Source organism: Marmota marmota, unplaced genomic scaffold (genome assembly GCF_001458135.2).
Source record: "Marmota marmota marmota unplaced genomic scaffold, marMar, whole genome shotgun sequence".
In the NCBI taxonomy this organism is placed as follows: domain Eukaryota; kingdom Metazoa; phylum Chordata; class Mammalia; order Rodentia; family Sciuridae; genus Marmota; species Marmota marmota.
In genome coordinates, this window is record NW_025999853.1 from 7,615,761 (window position 1) to 7,637,378 (window position 21,618).

The 21,618-nt window shown below is 55.7% G+C and overlaps 1 protein-coding gene across 2 annotated transcripts in view; it reads right to left on the reverse strand.

Annotated features, from left to right (window-relative positions):
* Positions 1-21,618, reverse strand: part of Chst11 (carbohydrate sulfotransferase 11) — a 208,532-nt gene that overhangs the window by 98,923 nt on the left and 87,991 nt on the right. For both annotated transcript variants that reach the window (XM_048802849.1, XM_048802842.1), the window contains exon 2: positions 8,259-8,344. In XM_048802849.1, the coding sequence (XP_048658806.1) occupies positions 8,259-8,344 (86 nt within the window). The remainder of the gene's footprint in view (positions 1-8,258; positions 8,345-21,618) is intronic.

Sequence of the window (21,618 nt, forward strand, 5' to 3'; positions counted from 1 at the left end):
TGGTAGGGAAGGGTCAGGAGGGGAAGATGAGGCTTCAAATGTCCCTTGGAGGTGAAGGCTGGGTGTGGGGGCAGGTGTAGTCAGAAACACCCCAACCCATGGCCGTCTAAGGGCCTCTGCTCCCCAACCCACCCACCCCCTTCATCCCAGGCCCACAACCCCCAGGAGGCCAGGGCTGCCCTCTGAGGTCTACAGTGACCTCTGCTTCCGGGGCACCCATCAGTGCCCCTCCGTCTTCTCCGCAAGATGAACCATGGTCACCTCTGAGCAGGCGACACCGACCTCTGGACAGAGGAACCCAGGGTCTGCCGTCCAGTCCATGTGACCCAGCTCCCGGCCACGGACGGGCACCCATGGCTGCCCGAGCACAGCTTGTGCCCCAAGGGTCCTGCCTACCTGCCAGGGGAAAGCAGAAGCTCGCGGTGCCCGGGGAGCGGCCAGGACTCTTCTCGCTTCCCGGTGTCAGCAACGCAGACTTTGGTACCTCGTTTTCAAATTTCCTTCTTTCCTCTCTCCCTCCCTCCTTCCCTCCCTCCCTCCTTCCTTCCANATATATATATATATATATATATATATTTTTTTTTTTTTCCCCTATTCTAAAGTGCAACCCCTGATCTAGAGATGGTGTTTCCCTTCAGCAGGAGCAAGACGACCCGACTAGGCCACATGGAACCTCCGTCTTCCAAATCACCTTGATCTTGCCTGAATCACAACTGCAACAGCCCTCGCCCCTGGCCCGGCACCCTCCCAGCACCTGATCTGGATGCACTGAGTTTTCACAAGAACTTGAGGTAGGTAAGGCGGCTGTCCTCCTTCCCCAAGTGAGGACGCTGGGGCCCAGAGTGGGCAAGAAGCTCACCTACACACACAGCAGGTGGCACAGGAATCCCAGCCCAGGTGGCTGGTCCCAGGGCCTGGGGTCCGTGGCCACTTTTAGACGGAATGGCTTCAGGACTCTCCCCCAAACACTGGGGCGGGACCCAGGGCCGGAACCCAAGCATGCCAAGCCACGTCCCTGGGCAGGCCATCTGCTTCATCCGAGGATGGATCTGTGGGCGTCCTGGTGCTGGAGGAAGCCAGAGGGCTTCTCCGTGCTCAGTGTGACTGCCAGACCTGCGGATTGGCCATTTTGTGGCTTTCGATCCCTGAGTTAAGCAAGGCTGCCACAGGCCATTTTAGGCAGCCCTGGAGTTGGCTGGCCGTCACGCCCTGTGGCGCGTCCCGGGAGGGCCAGCTTCCTTCCAGGGCCACCCACTGCCTGCCAAGCTGTCGGTGTCCCCTTGGGGTGGTGTAGACAGAGGTCAGCAGGGCAGCTCCAGAAACTGCGGCGGCCTCTGTCCTAGGAGTAGGAGCTCCAGGGCTCGGCCTCAGATAAATCAACGATTGTTCTCTTTCTACTTTTCACTCTGACTAGCAGAAAGTTTCAGCTTTTATGTGTGACTGACCTACACTGCTGGTGGACAGCACCGTCCTAGAAAAACGTTTAACCTGAGCTTGGAGTGGGGAGAAATCAAGGAGAGCTTCTAGGAGGAGGTTTCATCTGAGTGAATTGAAAAATTGAGCAGGGTCTGGGCAGCTTGCATGTGTATGGCACCCCCCATGTTTTCCATGGATCCTTCATAACTGTCCCCCTGGTATTTATTCCTGTGGTACACACAGGGTCACCAGTGCTGGTGGAGGTGGGGTGGGCGGCCGGCTCTCCTCCTGACCCCGGCCCCTGCCACCGCCTCCCCCAGCGTCTCTCCTACAAGGAGCCTGACGATGAGCACAGGCTTCGTTTCAGCTCCATCCATCCGACAAGGTTGAAATCGAGTTGGCCAAGAAGCAACCTGAGTTGGTCATTTACAGAAAAATCAAATTATGTGGAAGCCTCGTATAATTGAGGGTAATTCGGGAAATAACTTTCAGGACAATGGCATCTCGTACAGCTGTAGTGCCATTTGGCAATTGCTGAGGTCATTTTGTCACCCAAATACCCTTCTCACGCTGAAGTATGTCAGATTATATTTCTGTGGACTGACCTGGGAAGACCCCGTCGAGCGGCGTGCTGCTTCTCCAGATCAGAAAGCACCAGGGAAAGGGAAGCTCGTTCTTGAAACTTCTGTTTCTGGAACAGAACAACTGTCTGTAGAGAAAGCCCCAGTTAAATGTGGACCCCTCTGTGGGGTCCATGGCGCAGTGTCGGGACCACCATCTGCTACTGAGGGGCTCGGCTAGGTACCGAGACTGGCACACACAGCCACGGGGGTCTTTTGAACCACCCACGCGGGGTCTGCCCATTTTCCAGGGCACATGGCGTGGCCCCACACATCCACACACACACACACATACCCACAGAGGCATGCGCGGCCTTGAGCGGCTCCATCAAGCTTCCTGATCAGCAGAGTCTGCGAGACCCACAACATAAATCAAGATGGTAGGATGTGCTCCTAATGACTCTAGCTGGGAGTCTCAGGCAGGAGCAAATCATTTATCTTATGATTATTCAACACAATCCCCAATGTGCCTGCAGAATGTCTGCGCCTGTCACGCAGGGGCCTAGGAAAGGCCCAGACTCGCTAAGAGTTGGCCCCAGTCACCCAGCTCCATCCAGACAATGCACGACCACCAATTCCACCAACTCTTCACCTGGGTACCTCTGATACATGACGTGGACTCTCACCAACCTGCAGGACTGGTGCTGGGCCCTTATGTTATAGACCAGGAAACCAAGGTTTGGGACAGTTGGGTAACGGCCCCAGGCCCTACACTGGGCAAGGACTCCCCAGTTCCCTCAAGCACCCAATCCTCTCCTTTGACTCAAGTCGCATCTAAGTCTAGCGTCCCCATCTGTCCTGCCTTGATTGGAAATCTGACCAGGGCAGCTTCACTGACCAGGGAATAATGGACCCACTAACCAAGGCAAAAACCAGGCAGCCCACTGTCCCTGGCTTCCGCCGTGAGCCTGGCTGGGCCATTGTAATTTGCAATTAATAATGGAGCACGCTCCCGAGCGCCGTGTGTGAGGCCAGGTGAGCGGCCTAGCTCGTCACTGCCCGCCAGCTGCCGTTCTGGTGGCCTGACAGTAAGTAACCACCCCGCACACGGAGCCAGTCTACGCCTGAATCAATCAATCCCGCTTGGGCTGGTAGACAGCTGTTGGGTCAAAGCAAGATAATTAGATGGCCCCGTCATTTACCAGGTGGTTGGCATTGAAGCATTGGGGACTGCCCCCTGGTGCTCCTTCTTGCCCACCCCAGTATGTAGCACCAGACAGGATCCTTCTTCCCAAACAGCAGCTGGAAAGACAGACAGCCCTCCGCCCACTTGCTGATCTGTGAGATGGCATCTGATCCTTCAGGGACCCCCCCACCTGATGCCTGGCCTGGACGAGTCTGGGATCAAGCTGGGGGCGGGGGTCCAGGGTGCTTATATGGGCTTGTCCCAACACTTTCTCTGGAGGTTTGGCTTCTGGATTTATCTGCGTGGTGCTGGTCAAGTGTCCAACCTCAAGACAGCAGACCCACAACTATTCATTGAGCAGATGAGGGACAGTCGCCCCATGTCTTGGTGGCAGAGTAGACACGGGCCTTCATATGCAAAGAGTGGGAACGTAATGAACACTCCCCACGCACACACCTGGAGTGGCTTTCAAGTGGCAGGTCATGTTAGAATCAAGGAATCAAAGATATTTGAAGCCAAGGGCCCCAGTCCCTAAAGACCCTCCGACCCAGTGCTATTGAGTTCCGCTGCCCCTGAGCCTCAGGAGGCAGCTCTGGAATATCAACACCCCGGCTGCATCCCAGACAGACAAGACCAGAATCTCCAGGGAGGAGCCTGGGCACGGGTCAGTTTTTAGAAGCCCCCGAGTGGATCCAGTGTGCGTCCAGGCTGGAGAGCCCCTGATCTAATCCATTTAATCCGTGATGGGCAGCCGCCAGGAGCCAAGCTGGTTCCTAAGTTGCACACTCGCTCCTGTGAGCACCTGGTGACACCAGCCCTGACCACTCACCCCTCCAGAATGGTGGGTGAGACCCATCTCCTGGCACCAGCCTCTCCTGCCCCGTCTCCAGCCAGCTCCCAGCCTCACCCTGACTCTGGCCACAAACTCCTCCCAGGTCTCCTATGTGCCCCAGCTCCGGCTGCTCTGTCTGCACCGCCATCCCCTCTCCTTGTCACATGAAGTCTGCTGTGACCCACGCACGTGCCAGCTCCTTGTGGAGCTCCTCCACGTGCACCCCGCCAGGAGAGGTGCTACTCACAACCAAAGTCCCATAACTTTGCAAAAACCTGTCACCCAGCACTCAGATGCTAAGGGGCCCTCTTCCTGTGCCTTTCCCCGTTTATTCTAGAAATGTCTGCAGAAGAAGCAGATTTTGTCAAGCAATGCTCCAAAAGCTCCTTGGGTGGGGGCTGGGAGCATGCCCACCCCGGGCTCGACCCTGGGCAGACTTTCACCAACCCACACTTGCAATTGAATCAACGCGCCCAGCATCCACCTGTCACCAGAGTGTGCCGTCCCACAGCAGAGTTCCTGCGGTGACGCCTGCTTAGCCTGGCTCAGCCAGGAGAAGAAGGAGCCTCCTCTGCAGAGCCCAATATAAGGTTCCGTACACAACATACGAATCCGCAGTTGCCTAGCAGGACACCTCCTGCGCCTTCCCTCCAGCCCATACGCCCTGTCTCCTGCCTTTGGTCCAGAGCACACCCCAGGCCTCAGCTTGAGCAGCTAGGAAGGAGACCCTGCAGGGAACATTGCTCCTGGGGGAGACAGAGTGCTGCTCCCCCTCTCCTGTGGTCTAGCCAGGCCAGATGGGCCCGTTCTGTCGTTCAGCAGCTGTGTGATCTTGGCAAACCGCTCGACCTCTCTGAGCATCCGTTAACTGATCAGGGAAATGGGGTCGTCAGAGACCTTCCTCTGGGTTGTTGTGAAGACTCATTGAGGGGCTGGGGATGTTGGGCTTCAGGGGGCCCACGGGCGGGCGGACCAGGCGGCAGGCGGACCAGGCGGCAGGCGGACCAGGCAGCTGGCGAGGCTGAAGGATGGGTGCGCCTACCCCGCGGACAGGAGGGGCAATTATGCCCTATTCATGGTGACAGCAGAGCCCTGCCCTGGGCAGAGCCGAGCCCCGCGGCCCACAGATGGCTCAGCCCACAAATATGCACTTGGCAGCCCCTGAACTTTGGGTGACTTGACGCCAGTTGATCTGATGGGCAATTACGATTTATTTTGGGGCCAGGGAGGCAGCAGAGAACCAGGAAAATTACAAGACATCAGAGTGCAGCTCTGCTAAGAATACCATCGACTACACGGGTTTGTTTTTTTTTTTAAAAAAAAAAAAACAATTGTTGTCTTAATGGTTAGGGGTTTGCAGGGCACTGAAATAAAAAAACCCTGAAGCCAAAATCAGATTACAGCCAATTCTCCCAAGGGAGGTATGAACTTTGGTCCAGTGACACTCTGGGATTATGCTTATTTGGGAGAAGTATCAAGGGAGGCAATTCCTGCCAGGAGAACTTTGCTAGCAACAGTGAGCACAGCGTAGAGGTATTTGCAGTTTGTTCTGGTTTGTCTTTAGTAGTTCCTTCTGTCTTTAGTAGTTCTTGCTGAGTTGTTGAGGCTGGCCTCGAACCTGCAATCCTCCTGCCTCAGCCTCCAGAGTTGCTGGGAACAGAGGCGAGCGCCCCCACACCCAGGAATAATGTTAAGTTTTTTTGTCATGTAAAATAAATGGTCCTCCTGTCATCATCCCATGTCAAACCCAAATAACCTGTCAGCACAGCCTCCCCCAGGGCCACTTGGAGGCTTCGCGTGGGAATGGAATGCAGTTACAACCCGTCGAGGAAGCCAGCTTCAGAAAAAACATCCCAAGGAAACAGGGCCATCTTCCTGCAAGGACGTCTCCCCGCTGCCAGCCGAAGGGGCCGAGGACATGCCCGAGCCATCCTTGAAGAAGGACAATGACTCACCCATGTACATCCTCACCAATGACGTCCCGCCCACGTCCTGGGCCAGGGCTAAACGAACTTCCCATCTGGAGGACACTCAGCGCCTCACCCTAAGGACAAGATGCCGTCCACCCAGAGGGTCGCTGCTCCTCTGACGGATTTACGAGGCACCAAGCGGTCCGCCCTGGCCGTCAATCACGCGTGGCAATCCTGATAACGAGGCCCCCTCAGGGGAGCCGAGCCCGCGGCCTCACCACCCTCCTGCGCCTGGCCCCGAGCTCCATGCGGAGGCTCACACTCCGGAGGACAGAAGCCACCAAGTCAGGAGCAAGTGGACCCAGCAGTGGACACCCACGGGGGCCCCTGAGCAGGACACGCACCTCGGGTGGCCCTGCAGGGTGGGCGTGATTCACCCTGTATTATAGATCAGGGAGGGCATCTCAGAGGGGCTGTGTGACCTGCCCGCGGTCACCCCGTGGGGGAATGTGGACACCAGGCTGTGAACCCCATCTGGCTGTGAGCACTTGTAATACCGAAGCCACCCTTGTGACCTCACCGATGACGGGCCATGCCGCCTCTGACACGTCAGAACAATCGAATTCTCCCAACTTCCCAGAGAGATGTTCAGGTGGGAACAATCTGCAGGGGCCCCCCGGTGGCTGCAGGTCACACAACGAGTCAGAGGGGAGCAGGGGTCGGAGCCCAGACGTCCACTCTTTCAACCACAGGTATTCAGGGACCTGCCCTCAGCCAGATGCCCTGTTAGGTGTGGAGGGCCCAGGACACAGGCACAGACCTCCCACTCAGAGGGGACTCCACCAGAAACAGTCTGCCCGGGACATCCTGCATCCCTCGTCACCGCAAGATGTCCACCAAAAGACGGGAATGGTGAGCATCGAGTGGCCTGCGTGGCTTTCAACCTGGCTTGTCAGAGACCCCGGGAGCAGTCAAAGCCTGGTCCCCTCTTCCTGGAGACGGCGGTGTCGACAGGCTGGGATGCCGGCCAATAATGGTCAGGTCACAGGCCACCAAAGGAAAGGGCAAGATCACATCCCCCGTGGGGTCACCCGGAGCCCAGCAGAGAGGCTCTGGCAGGACTGGGTTTGTGGTCAGGGGGTTCATCTGGCCAAGTCGCACCCAGAGCCCCGAGGTGGGTGGCAGGGCCCGGGTCAGCCGGATCAGGCCACCAAGCTGCTCAGACACGGGGCCCACGCGCTCAGAAGGGAGTGGAGGAGGGAGGCCGGAGAGGGACGGGGACGAGACACTTCCTAGCCTTGTGTCCTTGAGTCCAGCATCCTGGAAGGCCGAGCCACACCCCGCCCCTTCCCCCAGCTCTCAACCTCAGCCAGGGTTGTCCCTGTCCCCAAGTGGGGATTAACGCTCCTCCAAAGGGCCAGCCAGGGATTTCCACATCAGGACCCCACACCACGGGGCCGTCGCCATGGTGACCGGCCACCCCGACTCCACTCCTCTCTCTCCACCAGCCACACGACTCTTTGGTGGAAGCTTTTTGTTGTTATTGTTCTTTTTTGTTTTTATTTTGCTCCAAAAGCAGCTCATTTCATAACCGACCCCAGAGGCCGAGTTTGTGCCTCATTCAATGAAGGAGTCAGACTGACGGGACCCTCTTTAGCAGGAGGTCCCCACACACAAGGGACGCGTGGGAGAGAGGGCCTGCCACCCCCAGCCTGGGGGAGGCTCCTCAAGCAGCCCGGGGCTACCCCTGTGCAGCCCGAAGGTCTGAGAGCAGAGGCCGGCCCCCCGGGGCCTCTAGGCCAGCACCCTGGGACCTCTAGGCCAGCACCCCGGGGCCTCTGTTCACTGTCAACATTTCTTGCCAGGTTCCCAAGTGTCCCAGGTTGAGCGTCCCCTCTTCAAATGCCTGGGGCCAGAGCATTTCAGATTGGGATTTTTTCAGATTTTGGAACACCTTGCCTAGACCTCACAGGTAACCTGGGGCTGGGACAATTCTAAACACGACCTCATTTGCACTTCAGATGCTCCTCAGACCCAGAGCCTGAAGGGACAATCTTTCCAATGCACCTGCACTGTGACTGTGACGGGTCCCAGGAGGTCGGGAGTAGAATATTCCCATTTGTGGCACCATGGCCATGTCGGGCTCCCAAAGTTTCAACTGCAGAGCGCTTTGGATGTCAGACATTCAGATGAGGGTGCTCAACCTGTGCTGGAAACCGGGACCACTGCAGGGCGAGGAGGGCGGTTTCAAGTCTCCCCAGTCCATCCTTTGGCAGTTTCTCTGTCCCACTTCCCCCACCCCCAAACCGCCACATGCTGACCATCAGGAGAGCACAGAGGCGCCCCAGGCTTACCTGGATCGGGTTGTAGAGCTCCTGCAGGGGACTCCGTGACCCCTTTCGACAGCAGATGTCCACACCAAAGGGATTCCTCCGCATGACTGAGGAGAGAAAGCGAAGCTGGTCAGGAAGGAGGCAGAGGCTGGCCGAGCAGAAGGCACCCAGGAGCGGGGAGAGACTGGGGCGCAGGCAGCTCCGAGCAAGGAGGGCTCCTCATGCTGTCCCTGGACCCCAAGAAAGAAAAGGGACGCGGCTGCCGTGTCCCAGGCAGAGGGTCTCCCAGCCAAGTCCGCGGGCAGAAGCAGTTTGCCTGGAAATAACCAGAGCTGTGCGGAGCCCTCTGCGACAGGCGGGGCCGCAGGGTGGCCCCAGCATCACCACAAATAAGCACGCAACAGGCTGCACGAGCTTCGGTGACAGTGACGTCACCAGGCAGTAGGCACTCTTAGCTCTGTCACGACCTTCCGCGGCCTGACGCTGACCTGGACGTCATCGTGCAGCCCAAGGCCACTAAGGACTCCGCGGACGGTCCCCCTGTGGACGGTCCCTCCGCACTCGGCGACCTGGACCCCTGGCACTTGGTGTCTGGACGTGCCCCAGGGTTCTCCTCCCACCCCCCCGTGGCCCGGAGGCCTGGCCTCTCCTGAGCCTCTTGTTATGATGTTATGTTTTCATTAAAATATCAGCTGTGGCCGAGAGAGGGAGGGAGGGAGTTCGGTCCCGGGCGGGCAGAGATGGCCAACCCAGGGGGTCAAAGGGGGGGACAAAGAGCACTCCTCGAATCCCACCAGCATCCAGGCCACCCAGACAGGGTTTTTAAACAGAAATGGATTCTTGCTCACAGACACCCTGGCTCTGTGCTATCCCTCACCAGGGCCTAACGCATAGACAGGCCTGATCATTAATTGTTGTGGCAGTGGAGGAAAGGAGAGTGGGAAAGAAGGAAAGATGGGCCGGGCACAGTGGTGCAGGCCCGTGATCCCAGCAGCTCAAGAGGCTGAGGCAGGAGGATCGCGAGTTCAAAGCCAGCCTCAGCAATGGTGAGGTGCTAAGCAATTCAGTGAGACCCTGTCTCTACTTAAATACAGAATAGGGCTGGGGACATGGCTCAGTGATTGAGTGCCCGGAGTTCAATCCCCGGTACCCCCCCAAAAAAGAGGGGGGGAAGATGAGGGAGGAATATTGAATAAGTGCTTTCTTCCAAAATAGGAGGCAACTTTCTAATGCAATCATATAATAGGGGCCAGAGTGGAACAAGGAAAATAGACCCTTTCCTAAGCCTAAAGGAATCACCCGCTATACAGTGACAGCAGAGTACACAGTGGGACATCCCCTCGTTCTTTGGAACAGACAGCCTGGACTTGAATCCTGGCTCTACCATATATTGGCTGTGTGACTTTGAACAAAGTACCTAGCCTCTCTCTGCCTCAGTTTCTATGGGGAATGGCCAGGACCGAGCACCAATCAAAGTGGATTTACAGCTGTGCGTGGTGGAACATAGCCACTCAGGAGGCTGAGTCAGGAGGATCCCAAGTTGAGGCCAGCCTCAACAACTCAGCAAGACCCTGTCTCAAAATAAAAAATGAAATGGGCTGAGGATGTGGCAAAGAGCCTCTGGGTTCAATCCCCAGTACCAAAAAAAAAAAAAAATCATTTAAGGACAGTAGCGTTTGAATTTCAGATACTTTTCACATGTCAGGAAATATCATTCTTTTGATTTATTTCAACTGCTTAACAAACACCGGCAGGGGGCTGCATTTGGCCCCCAGGCCCCAGTGCACCAAGCCCTGCCCTGCAGAACCACCCCAAGTATTCCGGGGTCACAGCTCCACACACGCCCTGCCTGGCTGGCCGCCTTCCCAGGATCCGCAGGCAAATGTCAATACATAAAAGCCGCTGGAACGTGACCAGGCTGACCAGGGGACACTGGCTCTTTGTTCCTCCACGGCTGCCCCAAGAAGAGGCAGGGGAAAGTCTACCTTGTGTTTTTCTTCATTTATGACTTCATTTTTCATTTCCACCAAAGAGGAGGTAAGCTGTTAAACGCACGCCAGTCACCCTTGGTGCACAACGACACAGCAACACTTCGGAGGAGAAAAAACAGCCATAAAACTTGTAAAATCATGCCCACGCCATGCAAGATTAAGTTCTCCCTGTGGCGACAGACTGGCTCATCGGGGCCCCGGGCTGTGGGACGGCCACCGTGAAACCCTACCGTGGAATCCATTAAAAGTCTGCTTTTTATGGAAGGCAGTATTATTTAATTGGTTTATTTTTCTAATGCAAAGGCCTTTAAAATGCTTTGACCGTGTGGGGCCTGCGACTTGGGGCCTCCGCCTGCAGCCCTGCCTGTGACTCCACGGGGCGCCCTGTGAACTGGCTTTGGCACCCCAGGTCTCAAAAGCCGGAGGGGCCCTGAGCGCTGTTTATTAAGATGATAACAGTCCTGCTGTTGACGGCGTGGGGCGCTCTGGGCGCCTGGGAAGAGGAGTCCTTCCCACAGCGCAGGGAGGATTTCACAGAGGTAACGTCATAGATCTCCTCCCTGAGTAAGGTCAAGGCCTCTTCTGCCCAAAGCCACTTGTACCTGATGGGTGCAGCCCGACCTGTGAGCCCAGGGCCACCTCCTGCCCCTGCTCAGCATGGCTGGGGGTGTGGCTCAGTGGTGACGCACTCCTGGGTTCAATCCCTGGTACCCCCCAAAATAATCCCTGTACCTTTGCAGCACAGATGTGAAATTTTTTGCTATTTTCCATCCTTGGTGGATGGGGTCCCTGGTTGTGGCCGACAGAACTTGCTGGAGTCTGAGCTTTTACGCTGTGTGTGTGTCTTGGGACAAGGGGCATCAGGGCAGGTCCAGAGGCCGACCAGCAGGCAGTGGCCGTCAACGTAGAGAGCACTCGAGTTCAGCTCACTGACCCTCACAGGGGTCCTACGGGCGGGTGCCACTGATGTCTCCTTTTTACTGTCCCCTCTTTACTGAGGGGAGAGCTGGGGCTCGGCGGGGTTAGCTCAGTCACCCAGGGGTCAGGCATCACGCTGGACCACAAGTGAGGGCCACGGAAACGTCTCCACGGTTCCCTCCTGGCCTGAGGCCTGCTGGCTGGCCACATCTAGGACCGGTGGTCCCTAGGCAACCTGGAGTCACAGGGCACACGGGCAGGACGGGCTGGCCAGACCACGGATGGCCACGATGGCAAAATCATTCGCTTAATAGATGTTCATCGAGCGCCTGCGAGAGGCTGGGCTGGGGAGGCAGGCCGTCCCCGGGTCACTCAGCTTGCCTGGGACCCAGCAGGTCCTCCAAAGGCCCCCGAATGTTCCAGGCCATCAGCACTGGTCAGGGCACCGCGCGGGATGGTTGTGCTATACGTGGAGGGAGCTGCTGGGGGTTATTTTCCCCCTTTGAAAGTGTAAGGCCTGATGATCGAAAGCCCGAGGAAAGAGACCCCAAGGACATCAGTGGGGACCTCCTGCCGTCTGCCCACCCCGACAGTCATTTTCTCCTTTCTCAACACGCAACAACGAAAGGCCCAGGAACCTCGCAGGCTCCGTGCGCAGAGCGGCTTCTGGGACCCGAGGAGCCCCGCGTCTTCCCGAAGCTAAAGCGAGACCCCAGCCGCGGGTTTGTGGCACCAGGATGAAGAGGGCACCGCCTCCGGGTGAAGCTCTGTCCCCACCTCCACCCGCGCAGGGTGCGGGAGCCAGCTCGGGGCAGAGGAATCGGCCATCTGGGTCTCGGTGGCTCCTATGGCCCTTCAGTGCTGCTGCCACCAGGAAGGGCGGCTGGGCTGTTGGTTCGGGTCGGACATAGAACGGAAGTCCTGGGAGCCCGGCAGAAGCCGCCTCCATGCACGTCGCAAAACCAAGTCATCAGAATCCAAGGGACGAGGACACAGCCCAAACCCTGAAATTCACAGGAACCTCAGAAAGTGACATGATTGTCCCAAATCCTCAATGTAGTTGGCTGCAGAGCCAGGGCTGGAAGTCAGGTCTTGGAAAATACAGTAAGAGTTCATAATAATCACGGCCGGCCAGGCGTTAGGATTACCACGTGCCCGGTACAGGCATACGGCTGAGCCCTTTCCTCACATTGCTTCAGTTAATCCTCATAAAAACCCTTTAAGTTAGATAATAGTAATAACAGCATCTATTCCCATCTTACAGTTGAGGAAACTGAAGCCCAGAGAGGTTCTGTAATTTGCTTGAGATCACACAGCTGGCAAATGGAAGGGCAAGTAACACAGTCAAATCCTGATCTCTTTCTAAAGGCAGGGAAAGAGGGCTTCGCACTCATATCGCCACCATCTTTGTGCTGCCAGTTCATTCAGCAAAGTGAAGCACTTATATACTAAATTACCAAGTCCAGTGGGGCTCCATCCTCCCTCCGGCAAGCCCACCCTAACATCCAGCTGACTGGGGACCTTTCCAAAGCCCCTGACCTGCTAACAGCCTGGACGTGGTTCCTCACCAGTTCCAGGCTCCCCGAGCGCAAAGCAGCTCTCTCCCCAGTGCCCGACTCACACCAGCGCCCAGCACAGTGCATCCGGCCAGACGGGACACGTCGGATCCACTCTCAGCATCCTGCCCCGGGGCACCCACAGCACCCCCCAGGAGGACAGTACGTCACAGCTGACCCCCCTCCCCCAGGTCACTGTGCTGAAAGCAGAACAACCAACTGACCTGGTTCCCAAGGGACTGAGACCCTGGGGGCTCGGGACCTGGGGTGCCAATACCAGAAAAGCCCTGGGACCAGTGGGTCACCAGACAACCCTGGAAAAGGAGGTGGCTCAGGCATTAAGGTCAACCAGGTCCGGGCCAGACCTGGGTTCACCCACGGGACAGCCTTGAGGGCCACCTCCTGTCTCCCACGCTCAGCTCCAGGACACCCGCAGTAACAATGCCGAGGGCCTCGTGGTGCGTGGCAACGGACAGGTCGCAGGACTGGACCCGCCCCAGCTCGGCCACGGAGCCAGCAGCCTCGCTAGGAACGAGATCTTGTGGGGACAGACTGAGCGTCCCTGAGGCCAGACCCTAAATCTGGAACTCTGGGAGTGTCACAGTGCTCAGAGGAAGCTCCAGGTTTGGGATTTGGGGATTAGGAGGCATTTGCTGATAAAGTCTAGGCAAACATTTCCGATGCAGACCCTCTGCAATTCCGAGGGTCCCAAACATTAGAGCTACCCAATCAGTGTCCCTTCAACTGTAGAGCAGAACAGCGAGGTGTCAGGCATTAGGTATTGAGAGTAATCTCGCGATGACTTAATGGGGGCAGGGGATGTGGGGGGTTCTATGCAAATACTGTAATATTTTATATTATATGAAGGACCTGAGAGCCCGTGGATTCTGGTATCTGCAGGGCAGGGGGGTCCTGGCACCAATTCCCTATTCTAATACTACAAAAATGGGAATTCCTGGCCCCCCCCCCCCAAATCTCAGACAGCTAGAGGTCTAGGCCTGGGCCACGGGTCGGCTCTTAGAACAAAGCCTTGTCTTAGGGACCAGCTCTGGCCTGAAGCTTTCCGGGGGAGAGGGCGGGGCCAGAGAGGGCGGGGCCAGAGAGGGCGGGGCCGGGAGCCCCAGCCTCCACCTGTGCTCAGTGAGGGCTACGCAGCGTCACCTGTTGTTCTGCATCCAGTGCTGCCCTTTGGGGACACCACCCCCCCATTCTGCTCTTTTAAATCAAAGCAAGAACTGTGGGAGGGAGACTCAGGACAGAGGAAAAAGCCACAGCAAGACCCAAACTACATCTGAGCCGGGCATGGTGGGGCACACCTGTAATCCCAGCAGTTCGGGAGGCCAAGACAGAAGGATGGCGAGTTCAAAGCCAGCCTCAGCAAAAGTGAGGTGCTAAGTCTTTTATTTAGACCCTGTCTCTAAATAAAATACAAAATAGGGCTGGGGATGTGGCTCAGTGGTCGAGTGCCCCTGAGTTCAATCCCCGGTACTAAAAATAAATAAATAAATAAAGCACATCTGTAGCTAGTCCATTCAAAACTTGTAAAAATACCCGAAACCTGTATCGCCATGAGATTTCATTTTCTTTCAAACAATCTTTGGCAGATTGAATCCAAACTCATTTCTGAAGCCTGAGAGGTTCTGGACTAGCCACATCTGGCTGTTTCTCGTTTTCAGAGGACAAAACCGGCTCAGAGAGGGGACGGAAGGGCCAGAGGTCCCACAGCTGTACTGCAGGGCCAGCAGAGGCTAGCACACCTCCTGCAGTGCCAAGCCCCACAGGGCCCACAGCTGCCCTCTCATCACACCTGCTGCCTGACTGAGTGCTTAGCGCACAGTGGTACACAGCACGTGTGTTTCAATTGACTGAAACTAAAACTAGAGGCCAAGCAACCCCAAAGTTACCACAGACACTAACTGTACCAACAGGGACCAGGCCAAAGCCCCTCCTCACAGCAGAACAAAGAGGAGCGAGCAAGCTCTGTCCTCACACGCCTTCTCCCGGTGCAGTGCCCCCTCGGGATGGTTTAATTCACCTCCTAAGCCAAAGTCGTGAAAATCAACCAAAACAAGCAGCAAAATTAATATGCTGTGCTCCTCCTGGGCTCTGAGGTGCCTTAAATGAGCTCTCTGTGCACCCCACAAACACTGACACTTACCCCCACAGCTCCTTGGGGCTCCTTAACCCCCTTGCAAGCAGGTGGTCTTGTGCCCATTTTAAAGACGAGGAAACTGAGGCTCAGAGGAGCCGGAGAATTTACCCAATGACACGGCTACAATGTGGCAGAGCCAAGATCCAAACCTGGCACCTGCAATGAGATGTGTCACCAATTACAGATGTCAGCAGCCGGAAGAGACGTGCACAAAGGCCGTCCCTGAAGCCAGGGCCTTCGGGTGCTCTACAAAACATTCAGCATGCCTGTGTTTGTAGGTGACTTCTCAGGAGCCCCAGAACATTATCTAACTTCACCATCTGGTTCTCATTGCTCTCTGCACGCAGGGCCTCCCACAGGGACAACCCAGAGCGCTTCAAAAGCACCGCCAGATCCCATCCAACGTATTAGAGACCTACAAACAAACTCAATAAGGAAAACTGAGGGTCAGCCGGGTGGTGCACACCTGTGATACCAGTGACTTGGGAGGCCGAGGCTGGAGGATCGCAAGTTTGAGGCCAGCCCCTGTGACTTAGCAAGACTCTCAGCAACTTAGGGAAACCCTATCTCAAAATAAAAAATTTTAAATGCTGGGGATTAGCACCGTGATTGAGTGCCCTTGGGTTCACTCTCCATGAAAAAAAAAAAAATCTCAGGGATTTGGCCTTTATTTGGCTGGGGAGTAACCTGAACCCTATCACAGCCAGGTCCTGGTCCTCTCGACTGTAAGCTCCTTGAGGCAGGAAGCCCCTCCTGTGGGAGGTGGTTGCAGAACCAAAGTGAATTGAACTTTTGGTGAATAAAGGTCAAGGATGTGAATCCAAGAATTAGGTGAACGCTCTTGGTATAACTGGGGAAGGGAAGAGACTCGGCTTCACCTACAGGCCACGAGGCTTCCTGACACCAAAGCCCTGGGGGCTCCACTAATCATCCTGGAAGAATATTCGGTGCCCATTAAAACACTACCTGCAGGGAGAGCGGCCCCCAATGGATTCACCAACACCGACGGCCTCTGTGATCCACCCGTTGTTTCTTTTAGAGGATTTTGGTCATCTGCAGAGCAGGGGGCCATGCTTAATTCCAGAGGCACAAGGACCCTGCCCAGGCACAAACCACTTGTCCACCTGGCAGGTTAGTGTAAAATGACCCACATCCATGTCAAGAAGGGCCTCTTAGGGACCATCTGGTCATGTGACTTTCATGCAAAAAGAGGTTCTGGATGGCTCTATGGGGCTGAGGGAAAGTGGCTTCAGAGCTGGTTGGCTGCACAAGATGAAGAGCAGGGAGCAGATCCTAGGTGCTGAATGTGCGCCCCCCCTTCCTGCGCTGAGACCCCGTGGGGCTTTGGCGGGTGGGCAGTCATGAGGGCACGGCCTTCCTGGCCGGGATCAGTGCCTGTGTGAGAGGCCCTAGAGAGCCCCTTGCCCCTTCTCCGGGGGAGGGCACAGCGAGAAGGCATCGCCTAGGAACCGACAGCCTCTTGATCCAGCAGCAGCTTGAGGTGGACCTCACCAACTTCAAACCGTGAGAAAAAACTTCTGTTGCTTAGAAGTCACCTGGTCTGTAGCATTTTGTTACAGCAGCTGGAACGGACAGATACCAAGCTCAAAAATGATCCTCAGGGCTAGAGGGTTCAGCATGCAACCCACTGGAAGAAATGGGAGCAGGCAGAGGGGAGAGAGGAAGGGTAGGGGGCAGGGCGGGGAGAGGGGGCCCATCCAGCCGCCCGAGCCCCAGGTCCAGGGGAGAGGACTTGACTTGTCCAAGGTCACGTGGCTGCTTGCCACAGAACTGCGACTAGAGCGAGGGGCTCCTGAGGCCTGCCTTCTCCCCTGCACACACGCAGCCGCGGCTCTGAGCCGGTGCTTAGCCTCACCATGTGTGACGAGCTGATATTTTTATTCTCTTCTTTTTTTAACACGAGTCACGATTCATGAAATCGATTTCACAACAACCAACGGACCATGACGGGTGGTGGCAGAGCCCTGGCGTGGGTCTCCTGAAAGACGTCAGGGGTGAGGGTCGGGCTGAGGAGGTTGCGTAGGACTTGAAATTGAGGAAGACTGACCAGCAGGACTCGTGGCTCCCAGGCCTAAGACTTCCTCCCACATGCCCGTCCGAGCAGCATGGGCCATGGTATCCCCAAGGCTGTGCCCACCAACCCCAGGAGCCTGCTGGCTCCTCCTGCCCACCTGCTAATGCCCCTGTCAGCTCGTCTCCCGTCACCAGCCGAGGACAAGCCACCGCCTCTCCTTTTGCTGTGATCGGAGACCTCCTCACTGGCCAGCACTGGTGTCCCTGCTCCCAACTCGACCTCCCAAGACAGTCCCCACCAGCGGTCAGATCCTCTAAGAATGTGAATCACATCGCGATGTCCTCCCTGCCCGCAAAGACCTGCCACGACCTAGAACAAGATCCCAAGTCCCACGTGTGGCCTAGGGAGCCGCACAGGACCGTGGCCCTCCCCGGCCACGCGGCCTCTTGCTCAGAGCCAGAGCCTCGGCCTCAGGACCTTGGCACTCCCTGCTCCACCAGCCTGGGACACCTCGCCTGGTACCAGGGGTCGCTCTTTTCTTCCTTCTGGTCTCTGGACACCTGGCCAGCGCCCCAGAAAAGCTGCCCAGGACACATGTCCCCACTCTCCTTCCTCCCTCTCGGCCTCGCTCTGCCCTTCTGCCCTGCACTCGTCACCTCTCCCTATTTGAAATGCTCCCCTGGCCACTGCTTGGTGGGTCCCTTGAGACTAAACACTCCCGGAGGAGGGGGCACAGTCTCACCTCCCAGGTGTCCTTGGTACCCGAGAGGCCCTAGAGCGAGGCCTTGGTGACCGAGTGCACGCAAGACAGCTCCTTTCCAAAATGAGAAACTGGATGCGTTTTGAAGCATGGTCACCTTGTCCCCGTCCCCTAATCTTTCCTGGGAAGAGCAGACCTAAGGACTTATAAGAGGACACCCCCGCCCGTCTGACTCCCTCCAGAGGGGCCTGGGGGGCTGCAGGCATCTCTGGGTCCCGAGGGGCTCCTCAGGAAGGTCGGAAGAACTGGGCAGCCGGACAGGGGACTAGTGCCCAGCAAGCACGCATGGCATCCGCAGGGGCAGAGAGGCTGGGGCCAGCGGGGGCCGGGCCTGGCTGCGGGGGCCCTCGAGGGTCCCGTGGGCTTGGCTGTCGGGCCACGCCAGCTAGGCCCAGGGGCCTCCCTTCTTTAGGTTCACCCCCAGTCACTCCGAAAACATGTTAGAGGGAGACCAGACATGGCACCTGTGACCGCATGTGAAGCGGGGCCTGGGCCTGAGGCACTCATGGCGGAGAATGGAACGGGGTTTGCTTTACGATGGCAAAAAAAAGAAAAGAATAGAAAAGAAAAGAAAACCACAAGCTAAAATACTGCATCCTAACCGCGTCCTAGGCGTGCAGCTCAGTGGTGTGTGGCGCATTCAGGGTGCTGTGCGAGACCTCGGCGGCCCACTCCAGTACGTCCCCAACGTCCCATAATGAGGCCCTGTCCCCACCATTGACAACTTGTCCTTCCTGCCCCTTGCTGTGACAGCTGCTGCTCCCCTTCCTTCCTCTCCTCTGCACCATGTAAGTGGAATCCCGCGGGATCTGTCCCCTGATTGTTTCCCTTTGCACAATGTCGTCGAGGTTCCTGACGTGGCAGGACGTGGCAGACTCCACTCTCCTCGGGGCTGGAGCAGGGCATCGTGTTCAGGTTGCACGTGGCCCCTCGTCCACCCGTCAACGGACCCTGGCTGCTCCCACCCTTCCCTGCTGTGAATGTGCGCGTGCAAATGTCTGTTCAAATCTCTGCTGGGGTTTTCCTGAGACCCAGGACGTGACCCTGAAGTGGAGCCCAGAGGCTGGCAGGCGAGGTGGTCAGCTGGTGGCTTTGGACCAGGGCTGTAGGGACAGTGGCTCTCTTGAGCAGAACCTCAGGACCCAGCCTCGGGGTCTGATGCCCCTGGAGGGGACCTGTCAGCTGTCTCAGCTGATCCTAGCGCTGGGGGCCTGGGGAAGAGGCGAGGAAGGGGATGAAGAAAGGCAGCCCGGGTGGCTGTGAAGGACGGAGCCAGCCACCTCAGGCTGGGTCGGGGGGCTGCAGGAGATGCTTCAGACAGAGGAGAACATCAGGCCACCGAAGCTGCGACCGTGAAATGGGTGGAGAAGGTGACCCTAGAATCGTTGGAGATGCCAGAATTGCTACCTTAAAACCCCAGGATGGCACCGGGGTGCAGAGAATGGCCTAGCACGGGGGAGCCCTGAGTTCCCTCCCAGCACCATCAGCCCCAAAAAGAAGGAGAAAGGAATAAAGAAGAAAACCAGGATGATTTCAAATTAACTGGAGAAAATGTAAAAAACAGACAAATCTATAGACGCAGAAAGTGGACTGGCGGCCACCCAAGGCCAGGGCCAGGAATGGGAGCGACAGGACACAGACAAGGGGCTCTTTCTAGGGGATGGAAATGTTCTAAAATTAGGCTGCGGTGATATTTGTACAACTCTGTAAATACCCCCACTTCCTAGAGGGCCACTCTTAAAATGGGTGAATTTTATACAAGAAATAAAGTCTCAATGCGGCTATTTTTAAAAATAATTACAGAAGTGTTTTCAGAATCAAATCCATAATGTGAACATTTCTGAGATTTTGACCAGTGAAGTGCAAGAACGACGTGGCAATGCCGACATGAAAGATTAAACCGGACAAACTGTTCGACGTGAGATCGTCAATTGAAATCTTCTACATTTGTATATAATCCTGGAACATTAAGAAACTTGAGATCCATCGTCTTCATAAGTTGGAAGTATTAGATTTATATTATTTAGATACTTGTTTGTCAGGCAGCTGAAGTAATCAAAAAGGACTTTAAATTATTATTATTATTATTATTATTATTATTATTATTACTACTACTAAACTGGGAATTGAACCCAGGGGTACTTAACAACTAAGCCACATCCCTAGCCCATTTTTATATTTTATTTAGAGACAGGGTCTCAGTGAGTTGTTTAGGGCCTCATTAAGTTGTTGAGGCTGGCTTTGAACTCACAGTCCTCCTGCCTCAGCCTCCTGGGTCAGTGGGATTACAGGTGTGTGCCATTGTACCCAGCAAATACATTAAATTTTAAATGCCATTTGAGTTATCCAAAGGTAGTTAAGTTGGTTAAAGGCTGAATATGAACCTAAGGCCACCCTAAAGATAACCGGTGAAATCAACTGGGTTTATAAACAGAAATTAAGATCTGAAATTTAAAGGTAGGGTCTGAGATTTGGGACTTTAATTCTTTTTAGATTTGTCCACAACTGTCACCCTCAAAGGTGTGAACAACCTCCACTGATAGAGTATTAAGAGGACTTGGGACCTTGGGGTAAAGGAGGACCACCCACCCCAAGCCCCAGCACAGATTTCCTCCTTCAAAACCTCTGCATGGGTAGAAGGATTTTATTCTCAAGAAACTTCAGATCTTGTGGAGAAACCGTTCGAGAAGCTGAAATTGGCGGTTCACGTAGGGCAGCCCTTATAAATTACATTTTATGCTCACTTTGATAAAACAAGATAGCAGCGCGATAGAGATCCCATTAATTACATTTTACACCTTAAATGAGCAACCATGAGTGCGGCCCAGCCTCCGCCGGCCCCCTCCCTCCCTGCTGGAGAACTCAGCCCTCCCCTGCAGTTCCCTTGCAGGGCTTATAAATTTCTTTTGCAGATAAGCAGATGATGATGTGCCAAAAGACTTTCTTCCCGGCGCTGGGGGCCCCAAGTCTGACTTCCCAACTTGGATGCACCGATGTCTGCCTCTGAGGTCCCCCACACTTACAGACCCGGAGCACCACCTCCACAGGTCACCTCTCCTGAAGCTTCTGGAACATGCAGGGTATTTCCTCCAGGCCTCCCCCTCTGGAGCACGCGGGGCCACTCAGCTCTGCCCACGATGGAGCCCCTGGCTCAGCTCAGCTGTGCTGGGCAGCCCCGCCTCGCCCACTCAGGCAGGCTGCTCAGGGGTCCAGCCCCTCATGGCCACCGGGCTCTTTGGAGGTCAAGGAGATTGTCACCCAACCTTTGTCTCTCTCAAGGCTATCTGAGGAAACCCTGAGCTTCCCTAGGTTTTGCTTTCTGCCTCTCTGTAGAAGGTGGGAAGGGGCCCTGGACAAGGGTGTACTGGGTTGAATAGTGTCCACTGCCCCACCTTCCAGAACTGTGTATGGGAGGACAAATGGGTGGGGTTGTAAGCCACCCGGTTTATGGGGGTTTGTTACAGCAGCCGTAGCTAACTAATACAGACAGGTTCGCATCAATCTCTTGGCCTCAGTTACCTCATCTATAAGATGCCTACCTAGTGGGGCTGCGGTGAAGACCTAGTTAATTCGGGTGGCCCAAGGTAAGTGCACAGTAAGACATCACTAGTGATCACTCCTGTGGCCGCTATGTTGATTGTCTAATTATCCCCCAATAGAGCACCTCAAAATTGTCTTCTAACCCAACCCCAAATCTCTCTGACGTGGACCTGTGTAGACATATTCATCTGTGGGCACTAAAGTATTTCACAAATCAAAGAGAAGTTCTCGAACTGTTCATGGGCAGCAGGGGCTGGTGACGTGCTATGGCGGGTGAAGCATTTGGCTTTGCTCACCTGAGAACGCAGCAACTCAGGATGCTGAGAGGGGCTGCAGGCCCGAGTCTCTCTTTTCTCCCACAGCAAGAGAGAGAGAGAGAGTCTTTATAGCTAGAGAGTCTTCCCACAAGGAAGACGCCTACAGCCACAC